At 40.0% G+C, this 27,995-nt stretch overlaps 1 protein-coding gene across 19 annotated transcripts; it reads left to right on the forward strand.

Annotated features, from left to right (window-relative positions):
• Nucleotides 1-151: 151 nt before the first annotated feature.
• Nucleotides 152-27,954, forward strand: add1 (adducin 1 (alpha)). Of its 19 annotated transcripts, none has more exons than XM_063478404.1 (18): nt 8,763-8,977; nt 11,136-11,344; nt 11,763-11,925; nt 12,117-12,268; nt 13,078-13,158; nt 13,327-13,476; nt 13,563-13,706; nt 13,797-13,895; nt 14,220-14,393; nt 14,491-14,841; nt 17,874-17,969; nt 18,077-18,169; nt 18,531-18,548; nt 19,542-19,628; nt 20,643-20,799; nt 21,532-21,897; nt 22,875-22,964; nt 25,731-27,954. In XM_063478404.1, exons 1-18 carry the CDS (start codon nt 8,818-8,820, stop codon nt 26,003-26,005), a joined length of 2,865 nt encoding a protein of 954 aa, XP_063334474.1. In that variant the 5' UTR covers nt 8,763-8,817; the 3' UTR covers nt 26,006-27,954. The 19 variants fall into 19 exon arrangements, with proteins under 19 accessions (XP_063334460.1, XP_063334474.1, XP_063334462.1 ...); XM_063478395.1 differs by lacking the exons at nt 18,531-18,548; nt 19,542-19,628 and adding exons at nt 23,786-23,819; nt 24,379-24,394 and having other exon boundaries at nt 8,764-8,977; nt 25,731-25,777; XM_063478396.1 differs by lacking the exons at nt 18,531-18,548; nt 19,542-19,628; nt 25,731-27,954 and adding exons at nt 23,786-23,819; nt 24,379-24,394; nt 25,229-25,254 and having other exon boundaries at nt 8,764-8,977.
• Nucleotides 27,955-27,995: the final 41 nt, after the last annotated feature.

Below are 27,995 nucleotides of genomic sequence, written 5' to 3' on the forward strand. Positions count from 1 at the left end.
TTTAAGTTTCAACACTGAAATATAAGTCCAGCCATTACTGCGGGGCGGGCCGATAACTCGCCCTCCAATCAGCGGCTACAATGGGTTAACACGTGCTCCCAGACGACCAATAGCGAGTGGCGGACTAGCCCGTTTGCCGCACCCAAGTGAGGATGATGGCGGCTGGGCGGAGCGACGACGCAGGGACGACAAGCGCAGAGAGATAAACCCCGCCGTGAGGAAAAATAGTGAAAACCGTTGTCCTGCTTTCACCGAGTTCTGTTTAAATATCACCATTTCATCAAAGAGAGGGTAAGCGCTGATATAATCGACGTGGTTTGCATTTCAGCGACGGTGCTTATCCGTGGCGGTTTCTTCATATCGGTGTCTTTCTCGCTGTGTGTTCAGTGAGGCTCGGCTCTGTTTTGCTAGCATGTTGCCATTGAGCGGGGGAGTCTGCACAGACGCTGCTGTGCACTGTTAAATGACTGTTTCTGCGTTTCACTGTCCTTTATTAAACAATTCACATGGGCTCAGCTGCTCCCCTGGACCCCACACTTATTGTAAAACATTCTGAGTACCAAAGTATCGTTAGCATTATTTCCCAGCAGGCCTGTGATGGTGGCGGTGGAGGTGGTATTTTTTTATTTTATTATTTATTGGCGGACAGTTACTGTTGCGTTGTAATTTGGACCCCTCTTGCTGTTCGGGTCGGTAGGTTTAGTCGGACAGAGGCTCCTCGCCGTGCAGGTCTTACTCTAGTCTGGGTGTGTTTCCAAAGAGTGGGGGAGAAATTTGGGTTCTTTCCAGCTGTGTGTGTGCTGGTGATGGAGCAGTTTCCTGTGCTAGGTCAGACAGCTTTATGTCCTGCATGATAATGTGGGCTCGCACACACTTTTAAATAATAAACAGGGTTTTCAAAAGAGAGCAAGAGAAACGCGTGGAATAATGCATTCTGTCAAATGGAAAGCTTGAAATGTATAGTACAGAAATGAGGGCTAGCTGAAAGCCTAAAAGTGTTATGGCTTGATGTGCATGGCATCTGGAGTGGGTACCACACCACATAGATTTTTTTTTTTTTTTTTTTTTTTTTTAAATCTATCCTTAAAGGATAAATTTCATTTATTAGTGTGGCTTATACAACTGTAAATTGATCACCTTTTGGTAACGTGGTGTTGCTCGCAAAAAGGTTTCTGTCATATTTGTGCACTAAAACAATGATAGAAAATATCTACTTGTAGCCTTAAATGTTAACCTTGAATAAGGATGATTGAAAGATGGTCAATCTCAATACAGTTGCTCATTTGTTTTGAGGCCCATGCTTTCGAACAGAGCACCTAAGCTGTGGCTGTGTCTGGCTTGTTTATAAAGTCTGCTGGGAAGTCCCTTCCCCCACTTTGTACTGTATGAGGATTATCAGAGCCAAACTGCCAAGATAAATTGTCTGTGAGTGTATGTGTTGAGGCAAGGTAACTCCCTGGATTTGGTAACTCTGCCAGAATGAGCGAAACTCCCAGAGGATGGCGTTCAGCTTCGTCAGTCTGCTGCCACCCTCGATACACACTGAACTACTTCACATACACACTTACTGTAGATGCAGAGCTCTGTGTTTAACTCCCACTCCCCACGCCTACACGCTTGACTACAGTGCAGCTGAAAATGTGTTCCTCATTTTAGCTCCCTTCTCGCCATTTCACTTTTTCCTTCCTTCCTCTCCATATGTGATCAGTTATAGCAGCATCTCAGGTGGTAGTGGCAGATGTGAAAATGGTCATTGGTGAACTTTCATTTGCACCATAGAGGTCACCAAAGATCATGTCAATTTGATGCAGCTGTGTTTAGGTTGCATATTTAGCTGGCAGATACATGCACACAGAATAACATAGGCCTTAGTGTAATGCTAGGGAAGCTGCACAGTGTGTTGTTTCAGAGAATGGTCTTCCACCACCCTGTCCCATGTGACATACGACTGGCAGATGAATCTTGAACTGCATTTTCACAGTAGGGCTAAAAAGTGTCTCACCTTGTCATGGCAGTTAGAAAAGATATCGTTTCCATACTCATCGACCCACTGAGGGTGATGCAGTTAATGTAGCACACAGTAAATATAGCACTACCAGCCTGCTGAAACACTCCCTGTGAGGCACAGATGGAACGTCGGAGCCGTGTTGGCTGGGATGCATCACTGCACACATGAAAGAGGGAGACAGTAGAGAGTTTAATGCCCACTTTTACAGCCTATACCAGTGAGAGAGCAACAAATTATAATGTCTTAGATGCCAGCAAAGAAATTTCAGTTTAATTTAAATATAAATTTCGGCTGCAGTTAATCTGTTTTTGAACTCCCGCCTTGTTTGTAGTGTGTGCATTTAACAAAAATATAAATTAAAAAAATGCTTGATGCTTAAGGGGTCGACGTGGGCCAAGCTGTGCTTGGAGTACCCTGGGGTCTAAGCAGACTCCTTGCTGCATGTCGATCCTGTGTGTGTTTTGTTTTGGGTTTTTTTCCCCTCTCACATTTCCTGCGATTCTCTTCAACCGCATGATCAAGAAATGCAAAGTTTTTTAAAAAGTCCAAAAAAATGGACCAAAAAAGTTGTCTCGTTTCGAAAAATTAGGTTTCAAGATTTCACTTAGCTTTGACTCTTAAGTCCTATGTTTGAATATCAAATGGAAAAAATGAATTACTTGTTTAAATGCCCCCTCCTCTTTTTTTGATATTATTTCTGATCAAGGAAAAAAAATAGTATTAATGTAAATTAATGTCAATAGCCTTGTTTACATGGGCACAAGTAACCTAATTAAAAGCCTGTCTGCATTAAAAAGAAGTGTAAACATGCCAATTTGAAGATTGTTATGTGATCATACTCCTTTAAGGTGATTAAAATTTCCAATTGTTAATCGGTTTGATCTGCATGTAAATAGTTCTTCCAGTGTTCAGGGTGAAATTATTCTTACTCTACATGTCTGTTACATCAACACAACAAAAACAAGTTAAAGGTCTGTTCAAAAAGGAAAAATAACACAAACTTCACAAATGTTAGAGAGGGGAGAAGCTGAAATCTGTGACACGCGGCGGTTGTTTACATTGGAAAACACAACTGCTTCTACCGTTTTCCAGAAAGTTAGACTATTCTGCGCTTGTCAAATGCTTGGATGTGTGTAAATGCAGGTAATGGTCGGATCACTTTGTTTAGTATCTATGTAAACAATGACGTTATAATACAGGTTTTAATTAGATTTACATTTTGCATGTGTAAACATGGCTAATGAGAGCAGCATTATGTATTTGATTTGCTGCCTCTTGATTTTAACATGTTAGCTTGTTTAATTTAATGAGAATGAAATAGTCTCTAAAGGTGCTGGTAGATTGCTTTGTTGATACAGCTTCTTTAATTTTCAGTGGAGTGCACAAAACAAGACAAGACAACATGCACTGGGCAGAGCTGGAATGAGACCTAATGCATTCTTTCTGGTAATAGCAGTTAGAGATGGCGCTTTCACACACGCAGAAATACAAGAGTTACTATTGGATTCTTTATTCCCAGTAATGATAGGCATCCAGCTTGGAGATATAAGGAGTTATTGTCTGAGTGTCAAATGGCTGAAAACAGAAACAGAAAGACCATCACTACTTTTTATGTTTGTTTGTTTTTCTTTTCCCCGCCCCTTACAAATCTTTTCAGTCTCTCATTTGATTGGCATATTTTTGGACACAACAAAATAGATCTTTTAGTCTTAGCTTAGTCATGCGGAAAAGATGGTTTTAGTGCAAGCTTCCGTCTCTCAAAAGTAAATTATGATAACACTGAAGTGTGCACGAACACACTGAGTGGTTGGGAGTTTATTAAGAGCCGGGCGCACAGAGATGAGAAAGCCCGGGGCTGGTCTTCACGCGCCACCTCTTCTGTGTTTTTGTTTTTCTGCCGATCATTGTCTCATCAGTCTCTGGAGTATGGAAACATCTGTATTGGGTGTTGTCAAAAGAGTTCAAAACATCAGTCACCAAGAGAGAATGTGGTTATTTGCTTAGTACAACAGCTTATTGTTCATTTTCCTGTTTAAGGGTAAAAATGTATATTGTAATAGAAGGCCGTGACTAGGATCTGGAGTATTTTGTTGTGATACTTTAAAATTGTATTCGTAAATGGCTTTGCACTGTCACCAGCTCTGCTAAAACTGTTGACAGACTGTCACTTTCAGTCTGTATCAGGCTATTGGTAGTTACTGGTGAAAGTTCTGTAGCACGGCTGTTTTTTGGCAGGATAGGATTTTATAGGACATTAATTTGTCAGGTGTGCCATTAGTTCGGTAAATATATTGCCCTGATCCCTACCTTATTTATTGAAAATTTTGTGCTTATTTTTATTAAGTAATTTGCAGGGTTTTTCTAAGGTTTATTTGTTTGGCGTATATTGAATCAAATGCTGTTTAAAAAAAATCACACTTTCCTCAGTCAGTGTGAAACCAAATGTGCTCTTTTATCAGCTTTAGCACCCTGTTAAAAGAGAGACCTCAAACAAGGGGATTTTGCCATTACTGCAGTTGGCGATAAGAGAGTCTGACACTGTTCATCAGCTAGAGCTTGCCTCAGAGCAGAGTTTCTCAGTCTTCAGTTCTGTTTCTGATTGCCTTTGCTGCAGGCTGGGGTTAACATGGTTGTTGTCTCTCCAGTATGCAGTATCAAAAGATCATTATTCACATCTCCACCCCACAGCTAGTCTTGTAGCAGCTAATACATTTTTCCACAAACCTCTGTGTCCCTTATTTTTAGTTAAGACGGAGAACACACTGCTGAGATGAAGTGATGATAGTAAAGGTTGCTATAAAGTCCCCGGCATTTGCAGGGTAGTCTTCAAACACACCCTGAGCTCTATTCAGCGACTACAGAGCACTTTCCAATACGGATTTTCCAGTGGGTGTGGATACAAAAGCCAAAATGTCCTATGTAATCCATTACTGCATGATTGACGATATTAACTTTGCTTCCAAAGTAATTCCTGTAAGATTAAATTGTAATAACCAGGATAGACATATTTACCTCTCAGCCTTGTTGTCACCTGGGAGGGTGAGTGGGTGAATGGCTTGGACACCTAAATGCACTGAAATAACTCGAAAATGAGGCAACATAGGAGCTTGAAATTGACATTATAGGTGCATCTACTAAAAATCTTGGACTACTTCAGACTAAGAAACCAAGAGCAAAAGCAACCTGATATACTTCTATCATACTCTAAATGGCACCATAGTGGAAGTGGAATTATTTTCTTGTAGTCTTGTGGTCTGATAGTGAATTGCCAAACTAGTTAAATGAGTGGCACATTAATTCAAAGGTGTGCTTTCTGACACTGACTGCCTTGGAGTGTGATGTTGGCCCACAGCTGTTCTTACATAACAGCAATCTTTATAGGCTGTCCTGTGTTTCCATGGTGATGTGTTTGGTTTCCAAGGCAACTGTACTCCTAACAGGAGCTGAGGCCAGCTGAACACATGCACCTACATTTCTTAGGAGAAAGGAGGAAAGGGCCTGGTGAAATGGCAAACTTTCTGTGTCTGATGATGTTTTGCTTACTCTGTCCACAAGAAATAAACACTTTTGAGATCTGATCATTTGTCACTTGTAAACACCAGAAAAGAGTTGCACTTAAGATGCTCCTGCTGGAATTTGTAGTGTCTGCTGTTTAACAGCTGGAGGGACTCTGTTGATGTTTGAAGTGAGGCTGAGTGGAGTAAGAAATTATGTATCAAATGCTTTTGAGATAGCAGTGAAAGTGACCTTATTCAGTGCTGTTTGAGGATTTTGTTAATGCATAAAATTAAATGTTCCTTTTGACCTTTCTGTGCTTTGTTTACGCAGGTATTTGAAAGCTAGCAGATTATTGTGTACCCTTTGTCTTCTTTCTCTCACAGTTCTCCTTCTCTCATCTGCCTCTATGTGGTTTGAATATAATTTAAGAGATACATGGTTCCACCTGAATTTGCAGCACTAAGCAGAACTTTTAGCATTGTGCATTGCAGGTTTGGATTCTAGGGTGATGGCAGCTGTAAATGAAAGGATCCTATTACAGTGTTCCTGCAGTGCTTTAGTGCGCAGAGTTGGCTCATTGTGAACAAGATTTAGCATTCCAATCAGACCTAAATGTTGTTTTCATGGTCTTACTATATTAACTCTGCCTCAAAGAGCCTTATTAATTATTAGTATCTCCAAAACATTTTTTTTTTTCAAAAAACATCAGTACTTGTCTGATTAGAAACTTCAACACAAGCACAAATTTCCTCATTGCCACTGAGTGCTAATGGACTGAAAAAGATGCACAGTTAAAGCTTTTATAAACAGTCTCAATTTTGATATTGATTTTAGGGCATTAAGCTCAAATGGATAATGCTGATATGTTGCTGACTTGCAATAAAATGCTGTCGGCCATTAGTGTCAATAATATCTGTAGGTACGTTTTTCCCCCTAACTAAATTAAGTCACAAAAGTCCAGTTTCATCAAACACCATTTATTTATGCATTTATTCTGTGAAATGTCATATAAACATTTTGCGGTCTTACAATTCACGCGGTTTCAGATTATGAAAATGCTGACAAACTTTCGCCACTTCTCAGATGGATCTAAATTGGTGTGTTTTACACTCTGCATGAAAAGGTATATTTCTGTATTGTGGTGTTGATTTTACTTCATTTCTTGACTGTGGGTACAATTTCTTTGCCTCATTGCCATTAACAGTTAACACCAGCATGCAACAAACAACAGGAAATGTAACATGGCTTTTCAGCAAATTAAATCAAAGTGAAAAAGATGTGACTAACTGTCTGGAAGCATTGAGACCTTTTTCTGGTAACCCACTCTGACACGGGTCAGTCTTTGAAGAACTGCAGACACTGCAGCGTTGTCAGATAGCTTTGGTATGTGTTAGTCTCAACTCTGCCTGTAGCTATTATGAATAAAGTGAAATGATTGTACAGTGATTTAAAAAGTTTATGATGTATGAATAGCTTACTCTTGAAGAGGTCACTGCCTTGCAACAGCATGTAACGGCTGTCTTGGACGCTAAGTGATGCAAATTTTCTTTCTTAGCCTGATTTAATTAATTTGGCACATGGGCATCAGGGCAGCTGGTGTGGTGTTGCAACTTCAGCAGAGGCGATTGTGATGGTTTTTGAAAGTTCAGCAATATCTGCCCACCTTCAAACCACAGCTTTGCTAGATCATCAGAGCTGCTTCCAAATGTTACTGTTTGCTCAGCATTGGTAGGATTTTACTCGTGATATGTAAACAGTCAGTTTTTTAGGTGGGGCATCAGTGAGGAGTGAAAGAAGAATGTTGATACTGATAAGTGAAAAAGGATTGGCCCGATTGGTTAGTCTGATAATTGCATGATCCCTGCATACATTCATAAAATACTTACATATTGTACCTTTTTAAAGAGCATTCTTTGGGTTTTAAGTTGTCGTTCTGGATGTTTCGCACATCACACTAGAGCCAAAGTGATTATCACTATTTTTTTTTTTATCTGTATTGAGATTCTGATTATTCATTTTTAGTGACAAAAATGTTTTTATTACACTTTCATGTGAACATAACAGTGCTTTAACATCCATGTTGTGCTACATTGCAGCTAATGTACAGATTTTTAGCATAAAGATAAAATTTGTCCTCCTCGTTCATGTAAATTCAGTGAATTTCTCAGAAGGAAATTTGTAAATAATGAATCAAGTTTCACCAAAACATAACACTAACAACTACAATCCTGGTAATTAAAACATTTTTGCAGACAATGAGGTCCAAAATATAAAGTCTTTAATTCGTGTTGCTTTGCAGTGCAACAACAGCTCTTCAGCACTCTATGATTTCCTCTTGGTTAACATCACTAAAATTATTTCCTAACAATGGATGGTGATGTTCACCTTTGACTTTGGTTATCTGTCTATCTGTAGTATTACTTATCCATACTAGTCCAGGAAACTTCAGGGTGCACCGTGCTGGGAACAGCTGTGATCGGCTCGTGCAGGCATTAGCTTGGCGCTGATTTAGGAAGCGCTTGATTTGCTGTTACTTGGTGACTTCAAAACCTTCATTTAATTATCGGAAGCGAAAATTGTGATGGATATTAAAATGTGATTAATTGTGCAGCTCTCCATCAAACTAAATATAGTAGATTTTTTTTTTTCATATTTTTAAGCAGCGTGACAAAAGCTGCCACTGCTTCAGTTTTTAAAATGATTGATTTGCCCCTTCATGTACTGAGGATCAGTCATTAACACCTTTTAGCTTTACATGACACATTAATTTCTCTGATCTGTTTCCTGAATGACTGAAGAGCAGAAAGCTTTGTACTATGACCTGTGAAAGTTATTTTTCTAGTCCTATTGAGGCTCTATGTGATTGGCATATATTTCAGTGACTTCATTCATAATGATTCATCAGGTAGAGATCTTCCATGATTTGTGACAGATGGCTTAAATATATGTGCAAAAGTACACAATCAAAGCAGTGCTGCTGACAAATTTTATTAAATATATAATATTTTATGCTGTACATTTAAAAAAGAAAGTATATTTTGTTGATAGAGATTGACCAACAACATGGAAAAAATTACTATTTGGAGATTCCCTTGCATCATTAACAGGCCAGGGACGGAGGATCTCTCTCCCTAATGAGTGTCTGGCACCAGATCTCAGTGCTCTGTATTCCTCTGTCAATAACTCACGCCCTAGTTACATGACTGAATCAAAACTGAGTTTTTGTTCCTGAATGGTTTCAAAGAGGAGTATGCAGCCTCGCTGTCTTTTCTCATTCTCTTATTTCTTAATTGCACTTTAAGTTGGTTTTTATGACAAAAGGAAAGCAACAGATAGGAAAAGAAAAGGTGAAGAACACAAAAGTGCTTGATTTTAGGAAATCGGGGACGAATGCCATTGCAAAGATAGCCATGTCAACCTCAGCTGTCTCCTCTTTGAACAGAGTCTGGAGTTTCCTTACACGTGGAAGACGTAAGGATTATTTTGTTTCAAGTATTTACATTTTCATCATTTTGCTCAATGAGTAATACTAAAAATGATGACAATTCTATACACTAACTTTTTTGATAGAATGCACAAAATGTAGGAAATGCATGTTTAGTTTGGATGTAATTGGTGAATAGAATTTAAACACATTTATCTTAAAATAAGGGTCTTTTTTTTTAACATAATGCTAAATAAAAGCAAATGCATAAAAGTGCAATTAAAAGATGGAACCAAGCAGTAAAAGCAACAGTTACTTTGTATCCAGGCACTGCTGGAGTGAGAGGTCTGCAGAAAGCCTTATTTAATTGAAATGCATAGGGGACAAGCAAATGGCACTAAAGTTGGACATCCCATAAGCATTAGGAGGTAAATCAATTGACCAGCCAAACTAGTGCTGCTAAATGTAACTGCTATCTTTAATGGGTCTCAGACTTTTGTGATGTGCTTTACTGTGTTTAAGTGACATGTTTACTGTTAGATTTTAAATATTAGATTTAGAATAATTACTTTGATATGATACACACCTGTTATCATACTTAATAAAGATACTTTAATAAAGAGACGGTGCATGTTTAGGACTTATCTTTGGTCTCTGTCAGTGGTCTTTAATTATTATATTGTTGGCCTGACTAGACCACACATGAAGGTATTACATCCTGCCTATCTATTGTACAGATTAAGTTTATTAAGCAAAAAATTGGACAAAGTATTGTTGGTGTAGAATTTGCAAAACGGGAAACCAAGTCCTGATTTAAATTAGTGAACTCAGATCTGTGGAAATATTGGTGTTATTGATGTGGAAAATCTCAGAACACCAATAAAAGCGGACTGGAAGAGAAAAAAGAGGGTCTGTCAGCTCCTTCTGTGATACTGGATGCTTTGAGTTCAGTATGCTGTTGTCATGGCACTTTTGGCTCAACATTTGTATTGATTTGAACTAATGGGCTGCCTCAGAGACACACACACACACACTCTTCTCTGTGCTCATGAGTTTGTCTGTGCCCTTCAGAGTCAGCACTTGAGTACTTTGTCCAGTGACAGACAGCTGCGAACTATTTATCCTTACAAGCACTCAGCCAGGAGGATCAACTTGGATCTACTATAAATCAGTCTTCTGGCTTCATGTCTGCAGATCCCTCACTATTGTTGTTGTCAGTTTATTGTTTTATAGCAGCTGCTTTAGGTAATATGCAAAGCCGTTAGAAGTAACTGTTAGAATTAGCGGGCTATATGCTATAAGTCATGTCAACAACATAACAGAACATGCACTGTTATAGCTCACACGACTGAGCAGGGAAACCCATACACTGTAAGGCTATAGCAGAGGCCTGATTTTGAGTCCGCCTCAAAGTCACTTACTGCTCATCTTCCCCTTGTTTGTTCTCCCAGCTTTTGTCTTTGCATCACTGTCCTATCTAAATGAAGACTCAAATCAATAAAAAAAAGTAAATATCTATCACAAAGATCATGAAATAACAAGATACAGCTGGCTGTATTTTCAGTTTTTCTTTTATTTCCTTTGGCCAGAGTTGACAGTGGAGTGCTGTTGTGATTTCAGGAAACGCATTGTGGAAATCAATGATAACCTCTATGGGAAGAGTGGTCACATGACCAAGGCAGGATGTAAGGGCGGTATGGTTTGCATGATTGGCTTTCTGGTTTAATGATGGGTGATTCTCATTTCCTCTTTTACAACAGGAAACTTCCTTAAGTTAAAGCACTTTGTAACCAAGCTTCAAATACAGATGGTGTTGACGGTTATGATGGAAATCTATATACTGTATGTCAGACAGTACATAGGTGTGCCATCAAAAAACACACAGAAAATACTCATTTGGATTTATATTCTAGTAAAAGGATAACCACTTAAAACATGAATTGCTTTCAAATTATATGTTTATCAGTTTTTGAATTAGTGTTAAATTGAACAATTTCTTTCTCATTTTACAGACTACATTATGACCATAAGATCTACATTAAGCCTACCACACAAACCCACTTAAGAAATGTACAATAAAACCTTGATTTACTACTTGGTCTGGGGGGGGGGGGGACATATATATATGAATATGGGCGCGTGATGCATGTTACTATTTGTTTTACTCTATTAGATGTTTAACAGTAGTCTCTGACACTGTTACAGGAGGCCAGCCCAGGATGAACGGCGAGTCAGGTGCCGGGGTGGTGACAGCCCCCCCTCCCACCACAGCCCCCCACAAGGAGCGATATTTTGACCGGGTAGATGAGAGCAGTCCAGAGTACCAGAGGGAGAGGAACATGGCACCGGACCTGCGACAGGACTTCAACATGATGGAGCAGAGGAAGAGGGTCTCCATGATCCTACAGAGCCCCGTCAGTAGGACGTACTCATTAATTCTGCTTGTTCATGTTGTTTGGTTTCCATGGATCAGATTCAGGTCATGGTTCATATGTTCAGAAATCTCTTGATTCGTTGATTCGTCAGGAGAATGCCCAGGACAGTGAAAAAATTTGTTCAGAGGCGATTATATGCATGAAAAGCACTGATGTGTAAGTTTTTACTGTGCAGAGAGAAGCTGAAGAAGTTGCCCTTTCATACAGGCTCAGTTTTATGCACTTTTGAATTAATATTAGATCTGTGTAGATCCGTGGTTATTTTTGCCTTTAGGATTTGCCCTGTTTTTGAAAGTTACTCTTACCACCCTTTAAAATTCAAAGTTGATCATTTGTGTTTGTTTTGTGGCTTGTTGTTTTTTGTTTGTTTGTCGTGTCTGTGTCAACGGCCCTCCAGGCCTTTTGCGAGGAGCTAGAGACGATGATCCAGGATCAGCTGAAGAAGGGAAAGACGCCCACAAGCCTATTGGCTCTGCAGCAGATCGCAGATTTCATGACCACCAGTATGCCTTCCATGTACCCTGCAGCACCACAAGGAGGCATGGCGGCACTCAATATGAGTAAGCAGAGAAGAGAATGGCTGTGTGTGACTTCTTGACCTCAGCCCTGCTGTGTCTGTGCTCACAATGAGTAATGCAGAGCATGCCAGAGTTGATTTTAGCAGACTCTAGTCAGATTTCAGTGGCAGAACCCATCTAATTGTTGTATGTGAGATTGCCTTTTCTTTCTTTCTTTCTTTCTTTCTTCACAGGTTTGGGAATGGTGACTCCAGTCAATGATCTGCGTGGCTCTGACTCCATCTCCTACGACAAGGGCGAGAAGCTGCTGCGCTGCAAGTTGGCTGCCTTTTATCGGCTGGCTGACTTGTTTGGCTGGTCTGAGCTCATCTACAACCACCTCACAGTACGTTCATTCATTCATTCCATAATAAAATGTCAGGTTGATATTTTGACACTAAGCTTTTAGTATGCCCATGCAGTCTGAGTCTGATGCATTGATGCATTTTAGAAGCAAGTCTTGTAACTGTACAATGATCCTGGGATGATTCTGGGTGGTTATTTTTAAGCCCCTTTTTTAAATCAAGGAGAGAGTTTCAATTTCAATGGTGACTGGGATGTGTGTACAATCACCAGTCGAAACAAATAAGACTTTCAAAAGTTTGTTGACTGTGTCACAAAATAAGGTGTAAAACATATTTTCCCTGCAATTGACACTTCCACTGCACATAATTTCATAAAGCGATGGCTTCAGTGAAGGCTTAATCCAGAGTGCTAACCTAAACAGGTCTCTTTACACCCAAAGAGACCACTGAACAAATACTATGTTTGTTCACATTATTGTCCAATAAGCAAAGAAGTAAAAAGCCCCACATCTTTTACTGTGATAATCAGCAGAGAGACATCCCAAAGATCTTCTAGAAGCAAGTCGCACAACTCGTTACCTATACAGGGAGTTACTTGAAAGCATTATCTAAATAGCTTTAATGTTAGTGGTCAACAGGATGTATAACTGAAAATATACTCTGAACAGTACACTAATCTGCACAGTAACTCCAGTTTTTGTTTTTCCTCCTCCACCATTTTTGGCTATTTGTAAATTTCTGCCATAGAAATTTACTTCTGTTCAGGATTCTGTGAGTGTTGTTTCCTCACAGTGCTGCTCAGTTTGAGCCACTTTCAGTAATCTAACATTGCTGTCTTCTTGTCTTACAGGTCAGAGTGAATTCAGACCAGGAGCGCTTCCTTATTGTTCCCTTTGGGCTCCTTTACAGTGAAGTCACTGCCTCCAGTTTGGTAAGAAGCACTTCAGATCATTAATCGAGGCTTTGTTTTCCCTTTGTTATTGAATGAAGCAATTTCCCCTCATATTATAATACCTTGAGCTGCATGAGTTTACATCTTTTGAGATTAAGTTTTCAAAACGGGGTTCTACAACCTTACGCTGTCTGCTATACCATCTAGGTGAAGATTAATCTCCAAGGTGAAATAGTAGACCGTGGCAGCACCAACCTTGGAGTCAACCAGGCCGGTTTCACTCTCCACTCTGCCATCTATGCTGCACGTCCTGATGTCAAGTGTATCGTACATATACATACACCTGCAGGGGCAGCGGTAAGCAACAGTAGTGCATGCTGTAAATTTACAATTTAAAAACATAGTTGGTTAGGTGTTGTCTGAGCCTGTTTATTTTTTTGCAGGTGTCGGCCATGAAATGCGGACTGTTACCCATCTCTCCTGAGGCCCTATCCCTGGGTGAGGTGGCCTACCATGACTACTACGGCATCCTCGTGGATGAGGAAGAAAGTACTCTTATACAGAGAAACCTTGGCCCTAAAAGCAAGGTAACAGCAGAGTCTTTGTGTGTGTAATAGAAATCAAAAGGAGAGAATTTATTTCTAAAGGGAATTTTCTTTTTATTTCGTCTGTTTCAGGTGTTGATTCTTAGGAACCATGGCTTGGTGTCAGTAGGTGAAACAGTGGAGGACGCTTTCTATTACATCCACAATCTGGTCACTGCCTGTGAGATCCAGGTAGGACACTGAACCACCTGGTAGTGGTAACACAATGAACTTTTTTAATGTCAAACGATCCGTAATATTCTGGCTTTGTTGTTTCATGTTTTAGGTCATGTGGTTGTCATACATGTTTGTATGCGTTTTTCACAACTAATGCTTTTGTCCGTTGTCTCTTTGTCTCTTTATACATGTTCATCTGTCCTTGTGTTGGATGTCTGTGTCTCTCCCTTGATGTGCTTGTGTCCTCATGATCTTTTTTTTTTTTTTTTGGTTTTGTTTCTGGATTCTGGATCTTTCGATGGTTTGGTCTGTTTGTATACCCCCCTTAATATTTTGTAGGTACGAACACTGGCCAGCGCTGGAGGGCCAGATAATCTGGTGATGCTGGACCCTGGGAAATACAAGTCACGCCCACAGGTCCCTGAGCCAGCTGGTGACGGGTCCTCAACCCATCCCAAGTGGCAAGTCGGGGAGCAGGAGTTTGAAGCCCTCATGAGAATGCTCGACAACTTGGTAAGCACAAAGGGAGAGGGATGATTTATTAAGTTATATGCAAGACACATACATAGTCACACGTTTTTTTGTTTTTTTTTGCTTTGTCTCCATCCAGGGCTACAGAACGGGCTATCCTTACCGCTGCCCAGCCTTGCGAGACAAAGGTAAAAAGTACAGTGATGTGGAGATGGCCTCCTCCGCCCACGGTGGTTACTCATATGGGGAGGACAGTGACTCAGGTGCTCGCTCCCCATTGAAACACAGCTTCCAGCGCGGCCAGCGCGACAAGACCCGCTGGCTAAATGCCAGTGGCCGCCCCGATGAGCCCTCTGAGGACGGGGCCGACGGCAGCAGCCCCAAGTCGAAGCCTAAGGTGTGGACGAACATAACACATGATCACGTCAAACCCTTGCTGCAGTCTCTCTCGTCCGGTGTCTGCGTGCCAAGCTGTATAACCAACTGCTTGGTCTGTGCCTACCTTATTGTTCATAGTATAGATTTTACAGCTACCTTGTTGGTGGTAACGGGTAGGTGGTCGGCATCCTGAGGGTCTGAGTACAATGAAAATGAAAAGAATGTTAAAATTTTTTCACGTTTTCTCACAGAACTGCTTGCCTGCTAAAATGCACGTCGGTGCAATCTATCTTTTTACTGCTTTTCTTTCTTAGTGCTTAAATGCCCCAGTAATCCATCTTTCTACTGCAGTCTCTGTACTTACCTCAGAGCTTACCTCACAGCTGTGATTATGTCTTGACTATTTTTACTCTTATTCTGGTACCCTAATACTTCATGATGCCTGGCCAGCTGCCCACAGCATGCCCCACTGCATGTGTAGTAGTGAAATGCATTGTTGGTGTTGATGTTTTTCCCAGAGGAGCGAGCAGCAGGGGTGTGGCATGAGTCTGCAGGTAGGCAGGTGAATGTGGCACAAACAGGTGATGTTGCTCCTGACCACAGTATTGTTCACAATCCCTTAATACACAACTGTTCTCTGTGCATCATGACGTTTGTTGCTTAAAGAAGAGTGAGAAGATAATGAAGTAAAAAAAGAAATTAAAAAAAAAAAAGTTCATTGAGTTTTGAGGCTTTATTCACCAAAAATCTTTAGGAACCTGTATAGACGTACTATAGAGTAAAGAAGGAAGGTGGCATGATGAGAGCATTTATTTTTCCAGGTTAAATATACTTTACACACACTGGATTATTCCAGATTTACTTCACTACAGAGTTATGCAGCCTGCTCCTTTTTTTTTTTTTTTTTTTAATTTTTCTCAAACACTTGCAACTGTTCCCAGTTGTGCATTTGTGCGTTTCCTCCTATTATTCATATTCTCTCTAATCTTCTGATTTCAGTTTTATTTCCAAAGTGGCTTTGAGCACCTCAAGGCCTGCATGAGTGGATCTGTTTGGGGTGGGGTTCAAAAAAAAGAAAGAAAGAACTAAAACTTTTGAAATTTGACCTGACCCTTGAATTAATTATCTCCTGTTGGGAAAGTAGGAAATGTTGTGTTGTGAGACTCTTTCTCAGTGAGTATATCGTGTTTACATGTTCATCTCATACTCAACCAACCCAATCCAGCTACTTCCATCAAGATTCCCTTCCTCATCTATCTCCTAGTTTGGCAGCTAACCAGCCAAGCTTGTAACAAACACAGGAATGAAGTCATGAGCTTATGCTTACACATGCCTAGTTTTCAAAGGTTGAATTAAAACATTTTGCATGAAAGCTGAAGATTTGATTTCTGTATTCACCTGCTGCTCATTCAGTTTGGTGCGGAAATGGGTTTTCCCTGCAATCATGCTGAGCATTACCAGGTTTGCGTTACGACCATGGGTTGTTTCTTCACATTAAGAGGAACACATTATTTAGCAAGACACCTAACACTTTGATCCTCAGCAGGGTAAGATATTCTTAGTCTGTGGTGTTGTGACATTCGATTTCTTTGTCCCAACATGGGCGGGTGTCCTCGGGTGTATTTCTCTCTTATCTCTGTCGTCCTTGTTGTTGTGTATCAGCCTGGAAAATGACTTTGGTGATGCCAGCTCACCCCTCACTGCCACTCTCGCTTCGTAAGCCAGCCTCATCGTCTTAGTCACCCACCCAGCCACCCTGTCATGTCTCACTTCTCCCTCACAACTAACCACCCACCCAGCTCCTTATTCCCCTCCATGCCTTACCCTTTTTACCACTTTTTGTTTCTCCATCCTGTGATGTTTTCAGTTCTTGTTTTTAAGTTAAAATAGCATATCAATGATGATGACAAATGAGGGTTTTTTTGTTGATGAAAGAAGTTGGTTGTAGCACCAGTGACAGTCTTGTGACCAAAAAATAGCAAAAATAACAAAGTCCGAAATTTAGGATGACTGCTGCTGTGACCTGCAACCCATAGGAACGCAGCGTGATGTGACTCACCGGTCAACACGTCATTTGTTATTAAAAAAACAAATACAACCCCAAACACAACATGGAAGTAAAACCAAATGTTTCTTGGAATCCCAAAGAAGAAAATGAAGTTGAGTCGTCCAAACAAAAACTTGTTTTTGTGACTGCATCGAGGAGGATGATGCAGGGGGAAACAATGCAGTGGAGGGACCAAAGCGTATTACATCCGTGTTATACAAATGATTTGCAATGAACTTATAGCTGCTAGGTCTGCTTAAATCTGTGTATAGGCACTTTTAAACATTTTGTCATTTATTATCTCAAAGGCAGATGAGTTTATACTCACCTAAATAATGTTAAACACAGTGTTTGCTGTAAATCCTTTAAAGTCAGCTCTGATTTCACATTTACCTTCCAACAACCTACTATTCCTTGATACAAGACAGGGATGTCAGAATCATTACCCCTGTTGTTGTCGCCCCGCTGGGCGGTGTGAGCGCTCAAGTTTATAAATGTGATAACTAGAGAATGAGGCAAAGTAGGATTTTTGAAATTCATACCATAGGTGTATCTGCTAAGTGACCTTAACCTCAGGAGTCAAGGCTCAATTTTTCATGCCAGTTCTGGCCCACAGGCCTTATTTTTTGACACTTAAGTACTAACCTAAATGATCATTTCCAAACTGATTTAAGCTTCCTGGTCACATTTCATCTCTAGTATGAAATCTAGTAACGTCAGGTATGAAAATCTACCGCTTTATTGTATGTTTAGTCATTCTGTGGAAATGAAGCGTCAGTTAACATTCTGTATTACTGGGAAAATCCTGTTATATAATACGTTGATAAAGTAGCCTTGGATAGATTATGTTGGTTGTTTTGTAGAGGAGTCCCCTGAATTTAAAGTGGAAAAGGCGCCTCATCATCATTGGTTCACTTTTTTTCCCCCATTCAGACCACTTTACACTCATCCAGTTTTGTCAGTTTCAGTTGAGCATGATTCTTGTTTTGTGAAGCCTGCATAGTATTCTGTCTGATTATATTTTTGTGCTTGGGTTTGTCATGTCATTTCATGTGTCTGGTTTTAGCTGGTTTTAACTCTTTATCTGGTGTTTACAGTGGACAAAGGAAGATGGGCTCCGCCAGGCTGCTGCAGTCAATCAGTTCATCCCACTGAACACCAACCCAAAGGAAGTCCTGGAAATGAGGAATAAGGTATCACAGCTTTCTCCTGTTTGCTTTAAGTGTTTCGTCCTTCTAGGAACATATTTAACAGGATACTTTTATTGTTCTTTTTATGAGTTGAATATTTTTGTTTGTAGATCCGGGAGCAGAACCTGCAGGACATAAAGACAGCAGGGCCCCAGTCTCAGGTTCTGTGTGCCAGCACTGTGGTCGAACGCTCCTTTAACCAGGTCAGTGTGAGAACTGAGCACTGAAACACCTCACAGCTACAACTCTCCTGACCTGGAGATGAATGTGCACTGTTGAATTAGCTTGATTTGTGTCTTTTAGTGTCTTCTATTGAGATTGGCTCAGTTAAAACAAAATCTTCTACATTCTGTCCAGGTCTGGAGTTTCCCTCCTAAACCAAGAGGCTGCAATGTGTGAATATTGTGCATGAAGCTGTACTGGCCACTGTGAACTCTAACAAAAGACATGGTTGCTACTAAAATCAGATTTATGACAGAATAACTACAAAGAACAAAAATATGTCATCCGTTGTGTTTACCAGAGCATGGGGTGACTTTAACTTTAATTATTCTTTGATCACAGAGAGTGTCAATCTGGCAGGTGAGTAGTAAGTGAGAGAGGCAACCTCATTCTCCTCTCCAAACCTGCCAGCTCAGGCTGTGTCCATATTCATACATTGTCTTTCCTTTGTTTTAATTTGCTTTTAATATTTATTTTGTTTGTAGCAGAGTAATAGTTGTTGCCTTACACAACATTTGCAAGCTGGTCTCTTACAATGCTAAAATGATTTCCATGTTATAGTCAAATAATTGTTTTTTTGTTTTTTTAAGTGCATGAGTGAGGGACAAAGCAAAGCAGTGGGAACATCCTAAAATGTTTCCCCCTGCCGTTTGTATGCATGGCTCGTCCTTCCTGTCCAGCGTTGGTTTTTAGCTCAGTTAATAGTTCTGTTAAAACGGAGCTCTTAATCATTTTTGGATTAAGATAATAAAGCTGTAGGGGGGTAATTTAAAACTTTACCAGTGCATAACTGCTGATTAACTGCTGTTTTGTACTGTGTAGCACCCCCTTGTGTGGAGAGTTTGCCTTTACAGTGCATGTTTCTGGCTCTTTGTTCAGTCACTGCAAGCCTTTTCATAACCCTATGACTATTTGCGGAACCATCTCTCTTTGCATGTATTTCCAATATATGTTTGTATGGAATGGTGTGAATGCAGAGGTGGAAAGTCATTAAACGCAACGATAACTAAAGTATTATTATGAATTCATAGTAAATGAATACAACAATGTTGGGTTATTTTAAATCAGTTTATGCTCTTTGGGCCTCCTTTTTAAAGCTATGCCCACCAGAGTTGACTTTGTGAGATCCCGTATTTGAACACCTTTAAACACAACACAATACTATACAACTTAACTTTTGTACTGAAATGAGATATAATCATAGTCTTTCCCCCTTTGTGCTTGTGTGTGTGAAAGGTTTGTGAATATTTGCGCACCTTCGTGGCTGCCTGGACCAGTGTTAATCTGAATGTGCTAGTGTTAGAGCTGGGTTTTGCCTCTTCCCTCCCCCCCTCACTGGGTTTACTATTGCAGGACGCCCCTCTGTCTGACTGTACAGACACTATTGATGGCCTTGATGTGTCCGAGGGCTCCTATAGTCCTGCTAAATCTATTAGAAAGGTACTCACTGCTCCAATCACTTTTTTCACACCATTATCTGACCTGTGAGACAGCAGATAGGCAGATATCTGGGACTAATGAGTGATAGTTTAGTGAGAGATTACAGGGGTTTTTGAATGTTGTGACTGGTTTTCTTCAACTGTAGAAGCTTTGGAAACTTTTAATGACAATTTTGTTGTTGGTAAGGATACTTCATGTTCAGTACACTCTGCTGACTCTGTCTGAAGGATGGATATTTTTTCAGACTTTTGTTTTTAACCCAAGAGGAGCAGTGAAAAGTGCTTAGATCCAGTAACATTGTGAATTTTACTGCATGTATAACAAATTGTGTGATATATAAACATCTGACTTACAGTAATATTCATCTCAAGTTGTGTATTTTAGTGGTCTGTGCTATGAATTCCCCACACCCCCTATATGACACAGCTATCTTAACTCATGCACATACATCCTCTGTGTAAGCAAATGGCACATACTTGCGATGGGTGGGCGGGCTATGTGTGCAAGGCCCAGAAATGCTTTTATGTGAAATAAAAGGTGCAGGTCGTCGCAACATTGACTGCTGGTTATTGTGAGTGCACAAAGGTTATGAATATTTGCTTTGTAACTATTCTGTTATGCTGTTGGCTTGGACTGCTTGAACTGGACTCTTCAGTGCTTTGCTATATCAAAGCTAATTAAGTCTTAAAAGAATACCAAAGGCTTCTCTTTTCTTATGTGTTTTGTTTTGGGTTTTTCCCTTTTTTGTGCAGTTTTAAATGAGGAAACTTCCTAACTTTTACTTCTGCCTTACATTTATGAATTCATGGCTGATAATGCTAATATTGTGTTTCTGCCTGCATCTTATCTAATAGTCACACTTCAGACTACATTTTGTTTGTAAAGAACAACTACAGAAATACAGAAATTTCTACATATAAAATGCCATTTATAGCTTACAGTACGTGGATTTTATTATTTTTTTGATCTGCTGATTGTGCTTTCCCTTCTCCTCCCCTTCTCTGTGTTCTGAAGGGTGAACTGGTGACTGCATCCAAGGCAATCATCGAAAAGGAGTATCAGCCCAAGGTTATCGTCAGCAAGCAGGGGCCCAACCCCTTCACCAAACTCACCGACCAGGAGCTGGAGGAGTACCGCAGGGAGGTGGAGTTTAAACAGAAAGGAGGTGAAGGTGAAGAGCAAAGCAACATGAAATCATTTTAAAAAGTTGCCACCTATAAGTTTCGTCTTAAAGTATCATAAACGTGCATTGGAAGTTTGCTTTACCTGTTTGTATCTAAACATTCAATTATAAACTGTATATCAAAGATGGCTGCAATCACCATGTCATTACCTATCAGTTTGTGGGCTGGAGTTTAGTATTTTGGCTGTTGCTAATGGATTTTGAATTTCACCCGCAATGTCATTTTCATTATACAGGTACAGTAAAATTTAGACTGGCGTCACCCGTATGTCCATCAAAAAGTAAAAAAATTAATAAACGGACAATAAATGGAGAAACGGGGGGAAAACGTTAAAGAGTTGAGAAATTTGTTTTCTTAGCGATAAAATCAGACTTGATAACAACGCATAACTATGCGTCTTAAGGAGGGGAAAAAACAGCATTTCACAGCTCCTTTCTTCTATAGTCCCACTTACTTGACCTTCCTCAAGAGATTTGTTATAATTGGGGCAAATCAATAATTTTCCTACTTGTGGTTTACAGAGTAAATAACGTCACAGAAAATATCTGAGCTTTCATGACCTCAAAAACATGATTGGGGAAAAAATGTAAACAATAAGACTTGAAGTACGTTTAAAATCAGCTTATTATTAAAAAAAAATCCAACAGAAAAAACTTCACACTTGCCATACTGTGATGTTATCTCTCCACACACACACCTGCATTCACACGGATTCACAGTGCAGGGTCGATCCATGAGTAGGGGGGGATCAGCCTCTGCTGTACCCAGCCCGGCGCCTCAAACGGCACAGATGGGTCAAGCCTCATCACCTCCACCGTCTGCAGCTGACTCCTCCAGCTTAGAGAAAGCCCAGCCTACAGCTGCCACCCCAGCCTCTGAGCACGGCTCCTCTTCTGTCGGCGGAGGTGAGCCATCTCAGAGCGGAGCAGACTCTGCAGGAACAGTGGCAGACGATGTTTTTTCGACTGCAGACGAGGTTTTTTCAGCCCCAGATTCTCCACATAAGGACTTCCACTGTGCTGTGCTGCGAGCCCTCAGCAAGGAGCCTTCGGTGGTAGATGCAGCTAAGGCAGGTCAGGCTCCAGGTACACCAGATAAAGTGGAGTCTTGCCTAAACTCTGGCCTTCCACTTCCCACTTCCCCTGCTCAGCCCTGGCCCATCTTACTACATACCACTGCACTGGGACACTGGGAATCCCCCGCCTGCTGTGTTCTCTCCTTCTTCTGAGGGTTTGGAGTCTGCTGCAAGTGTTTTTACCATGTGCAAGCACCCTCCATACCCACAGTCTAATCTCTGAAGCCTTTGCTTGATTATTTTTTTCCTCCCCAAATCCCCTGTCTCTGATGTTTTGTCGAAAGGCATCAGAGCGTTGACAGATCAGATACCTTTCTGCAGTTTGATTGGACGAGGGGCTGAGGAGAGAGGACGCTTAGAGTAAAGTTCATTTTTAACATTTAAACCTTCTGGCTCTCTCTTTTTTTTTTTTTTTTTTTTTTCTTTTTTTTTTTCCTCAGGGTTCTCACTCCTCAAATGCAAAAAATGTTATTTAGTTTTATTTATGTATTAATTTTTGCTCTGTAGAATTAACTCTTGATGAAGCTGCATCTGAGCTCAATCATCCAATCAGAGTATCCCCTGTGTGGAGAACAATGGTCATTCTCTTCCTGCTAACTTGTCTTGGATACATCTCTGGTGGTGTCGGCTCTCCCTTCTGTGCATCTGACTAATTTCCATCAAACCTTGACTTGAATCAGGTTCTGGGGATGTTTTTAAGGTTGATTTAGTGGTGTCTGTATCAGTAGGTTTGCAGTGCTTTCTTGATTAAAGCTTACAGCTTTTGTTTTTTTTTGTTTAGTTTTTTTTGTGTGTGTTATCTCCCCTCTCCTTTTGTGTTGCATTATGTGGGTGTTGGCACAGAATGACCCATTGACATAAAAATGTGGCTTTTAACTGTATATTTAGGCAAAAAAAAAAAAACCAAAACAATGATAACTACTGATAACCTTATAATCTGGGGTAACGGCTATTTAATTGTTTAATGTCTACTCGCCTTTCTTCCAGATCCAGGGCAGCTTGTAGAGTCTGAGAACGAGCCTAAAGACCCCAAACCCACATCCACACCACCCAGCACCCCAATCAGAGCAGAGGAAGGTAAGTTAGCCTGCCATACTTGGCTCACTTATGTCCTACCTGGTTCAGCATGGGTTTCTCCAGTTCTGTGGCTGGAAGGCTTGGGTGTTTCTAGGGTCTACAGCGGGAATGCAGAGGCTCCTGCCTATCCACCTGCTTGTCTGTCTCTTGAGTTTGTTGTTGCTGTGGTCTTTAATAATACTACTATAAGTGTTGTGCTTTAATTTCTGTAATAACAGGCCAAGAGGTTTTGTTTATTTCATAAGGAATATTTTCAGGGCTGATAATCTGCTGAAAGCTCAGGAAAGAGTTTGGAAATGCTGATAATAAAAAGAGCCTGTTTATCAGCTTTTGATGGACCATAGGACAGACTCTTTTATTTATTTTCTTCCTCTTGGTCTTTATTACTATTGGATTACACCCATGTCAGTGGTATCATTCCTAATGATACTGGAACTGACCTCTAAAAACAGGAAGTTATTTTTTACATTGAGCAATCTCAGTTGAAGTCATCTTAAGGGGTAAACGGGTATCTAGCTTTGATTGCAGGTGTAATCTAATACCGGAAATGTTGTTGCATAACATGTGTCTCTCTGTACAGTATCTCCTGTTCCCCCTTCACTTCCATTCTCCATCTACTTGGGGTCTATGAAGAATGGTTCCCAACCATTCTTTCTTTTTGTTAATCTTCTGATATATATAAATTTTTTTTTTTTTTTTATCTTCTTTTTACATTTTTGATTTTCCTTTTTTAATTTAACACAGTGCCTGTGGTTTGATCTGCATAGACATTTGTTTCTACTTGTGCTTTTTTCTTTTTTTGTGGCTGCGATTACAATCAGGAGATGGAAATTCAAAAGAGTACCTGTTACCATAGTAAGTATGTACTGTTCCACCTCCTCCACACCTTCATAATTAACCCGTCACCCTCCATGCCTGTGTGTGAGCATCGACCCTGTTTTTTTTTCCCTTTCCCGCTCTTTGCATGGCTTCAGTAGCAGAGCAGTGTTCTGTGATCTAAACTAACCCCTTTTTGTCGGGGTGTGTGACTGATCAGACAGTTTAGACTCCTCTGAATCTCTTTCTCAGGGGTTGATGGGTTATTTCAGAGCTCCTCACTCATAATTAGTGTTTCAAGTTCATGCCAAGAAAAAAAAAATGAATGAATGAAAAAAGAATGACATTCACAAAAAAAATTGCAAGATCCTTGATTCTAGTGGAGTAAAAGTGGAGGATGTTCCTGAAGTAAACCTCACACCGTACTTTCACTGTGTCACATTAACCTCTTTTCTTCCTGTCGACTATTCGCTATCAAACCTCTCTTGCACATTAGCACTTTTCTGTAACTGTTATATGACACTGTATGTTTCTGTTCTGGGGAAAAAAACTCAGGTAATGTTTTGAAAATATCTTTTGAATGTCGTTTGTCTTCCAGACGAGTCCTTTACCAGGTACACGAGTGCTTTATTTCTCTTGTGGCTTTCTGAGCAAACTTGCTGTTGGTTTAGCTGGTTGAAGCCAAAAGCTTGGCTGTGTGGTGGTGCTTGGTCTCCATTTTTATCTGTCTGTGTTGTTCGGCCTTATCTGTATACTGACAGACATGAAGATATGCAAAAACTGAAATGCGCTGTGCAGTGTTTTCTCGAGTCTTGTTTTGCAGTAGTCACTGTTGCATGCAAACGGTTTTTACAAAATAATGAAAATCCAGTTGTCGTGTTGCTGACTGCAAAGTGCGAGCTTGCAGCAATACTTTTAGGATGCTGTTTGTGCCACTGACCCTTGAAGCAGAACTTCTATGATGCAGCACTTTTTTTTTTTTCTTATCTTATCTTTTCTTTTTTCTTTTTCTTTTTTTGCTGGGAGTGTTTTTTTTTTTTTAAAAGACGAGAATTAGTTCAGGTCACTAGAAAAACCTTGCAAAGTCAGTACTGACTTGGAGTTTTAAGGCACTCTCATAAACAAGCTTCCCATTGGCAAAAAACCCCCTCACATCATGATGATTATATGGACAAGTTTAGTATTTAGAAATTAAACGAGATCTTTGCCAACAAGTATGCAAACATCTTATTCCCTTCCCAGCAGCTTGATTAATACTGTACTTACTGGTGGCTCCTGTTGATGCTTACTACTTTTTGAGAGCTGATCCAGTGTTGAATTAATTTCCCTTCCCCTGAAAAATACACTAAAATACACTTAAAAAAAAAAAAATTAAATCTTTGCGTTGTGGACGTTTCTCTGATTTGTGCGTGCTCTGTTGTATTTCATTTTGTTTTGTTTGTACACAGGGTACAAATGAACAAGAGAACTGCCCTCATTAAGATTTCCCTGTTTAAATGAAGGTAAAAGAAAGAATGCAGAGTGCTCGCTCAGGCCTGTCAAAGTGATGGAAAAGAAAGGAAACGGAGGGAGAAGAATTCCCAATGAGAGCTGTGTTCAGTGCATCTTGGTTGAGCTTTTGCTTTGTAAAAAGCTACAAAGTTGAAGTAGTGGATTATTAGTATTTTTTTTTCTTTAAATGTAGTGTGAGTATTGCCTGTGCAAGTGTTAGACTTATGGTCACTGAAGCTTTCTTAGACTAAAGAACCTCAAGTCAGTAGTGTTTGGGATGGTTTTATTATGTCACATAAATAAATGACTGTGTGGACTGCAGAGAAAGGTGGATGCATCTAAAATAGAAAATCGCATGGATGTTGCAGCTTACCCAGTTGTAGTTATGCCGCTCAGCAGTACAGCTCCATTAGTTTGTCCCCTGAGACCACTAACTCTCTCCATCTGCCCCTCCACCAGAGTCCTTGCCAGAACAAACCTTTAAGGATGAGAGTGACGCAGCCACCCTGAGACAGACCCTTCCAGATTTAACACCTGATGACCCTTCAGATGCTCCAGCGCTTCCTGCCGAAGACTCCACCCCCGCCACTGCCGACACAGCCGAGGGGGAGGAAGCCGCTGATGCCGGAGACCAGGAGGGTGACGAGTCTCCCAGCAAGTCCCCCTCCAAAAAGAAAAAGAAGTTTCGCACTCCTTCCTTCCTAAAGAAAAACAAAAAAAAGTCTGAGTCCTAGATTGAAGAATGTTGGATCGGTCCTCACCGCTGGCTCCTGTCTCTTTTTCTTTCTTTCTTCTTTTTTTTTGTCTCTGCTTTTTGTCTGATATCATTACACTGTCAAGTTTCAAGCAGGCCACAGTTACACGCCATTACTTTTTTTAAAAAAAATATCATTTGCCGCTGGCTTATTAACCTATTTTCCCTTGTGTGTGCCAATTTTGTATACAATGTAAAAAATGAAATGCATAAGGTTTTTAATTAGTAGCGGCTTTTAGTTGCTAGTGAGTGTTGCATTTTGTCTCGTCCACTCCATCTGGCCTTTTATGCATGTCTCTTACTACAGGCCCACATACGTAATGTGAGGTTTTTGTTTTTTTTTAGATTACTACTAAACCACTGTAACCACTAGAATGTATTGGGATTGTATCGAAATATATAAGTGTCTTTCAGCAAAAGCAAAACAAAAAAACATTGAATGCAGACTGAGAAGCCCATGCCCTCTCATTTTACTGGTTTGAAACTCTGACAGCGGGAACTACAAATTGCACAGCACTAATTGCATCCCTGAAGCCGTGCGTCCATGTAATTACATGTTGGCAGAGGAAGAGAGCGACACTTCAGTAGAGGTTGTGCTCGTGAAAAAAAAAAAAAAATTGTCCTTAGGTTTAAATAAAATAAAAAAAAATATCAGTGCATTCAATATTAAACACACCTGGATGTTAGTTTTGCTTCTGTTTTTAAACACTCTAAATACCCACTTGGTTAGGTAGTTGTAAAGTGCTTTCTATCGATTTTGATTTCTACTGATTTTTATTATTTTATTTTTTTTTAAGTGGAATTTTATTCTAATATTTCACAGACAAGCACCATTAAAATATCCATCTGAGGTGCTTGCAAACCTGCAGATGGTGTTTTTTCTGAAGCTTTAGTGTGAGTATAGTTCACAGCGGCATGTGAGTCATGGCTGGAAATGTGGGCAGGCATTGCGCTTAATGATTATTCTAAGGGTTGATGTAATGTATTTGCTACTGGCTTTAAGGCATAAGTATGAAGGAATGTGTAAAAATAAATCTCAGTTTGTGGTTTCCATATTTTTTCTTCCTAAGCTTGGCTTTAATTTTTAGTTTGTTTGTTTGTTTGTTTTTTTGCTTTTTGCATTTAAGTCTCAATACTACATAATGTACAAAATTCCAAACTTTATTCTTCATAAACTGTCTTCTTTCACTCCCTGATTAGATTGAGCCATGATTACTTCCTGTGAGCACACTGTGAGCCTCCCTTTTTTTCTTTTTTTTTCTTTCTTTCTTTTTTTTAATGAACTCAGACAACACTTTGAAATAGTTGGTCATAGATGCAGTTGTTACAGAACTTATAAATGGCTTTTATGAAGCATGTCTGGACCTCTTCGTGTGAAACGTCACGCTGCTCAAACCTACTTTGTCCCTGAATACCTTCACCTGTTTCCAGTTGCACAAAACAAAAAGTTCACTGGAGAAGCGCTTCCGTTCTTGTCAACCTGATGTAATCTGAAGATTGGAAATGAGTTGCGCTTGAGGTTGCAGGACATTAATATCAATGCCTACTCCATGCTTTGCTCGACTTGTTTCTCCATCTTGTTTTAACCCACGAGGAGCCAAAAGGCATCACAGGTGCTTTACTTACACTGCTAAACGTATAAGCTGAGAACTCCTGAAGGACTGCATGACAACTGTGCATCACTATAACTATCCCCGTTAGATATGGCACACTAATTTTAGTGTCCCGATAACAACAAAGCCCCCTGTAGTCATTTGAGTGTACCATATTCTTTTTTTTGTTTTTATTTTTATAAATTGCTTAATTTTGCTGATTTGTATCCTCAGTCTGAACTGCTTGCAGTTTAAATGTCTCATCATCACTGCTTATTTGTCATGGTTATTTGCCTCCTTTCTACAACCATGAATAAAAACACTACCATTAAAATCACTTTTGTGTTATAGTAGTCATTTGCAGGGAATTTCATGGTA

Source organism: Pelmatolapia mariae, linkage group LG7 (genome assembly GCF_036321145.2).
Source record: "Pelmatolapia mariae isolate MD_Pm_ZW linkage group LG7, Pm_UMD_F_2, whole genome shotgun sequence".
Taxonomy (NCBI): Eukaryota; Metazoa; Chordata; class Actinopteri; order Cichliformes; family Cichlidae; genus Pelmatolapia; species Pelmatolapia mariae.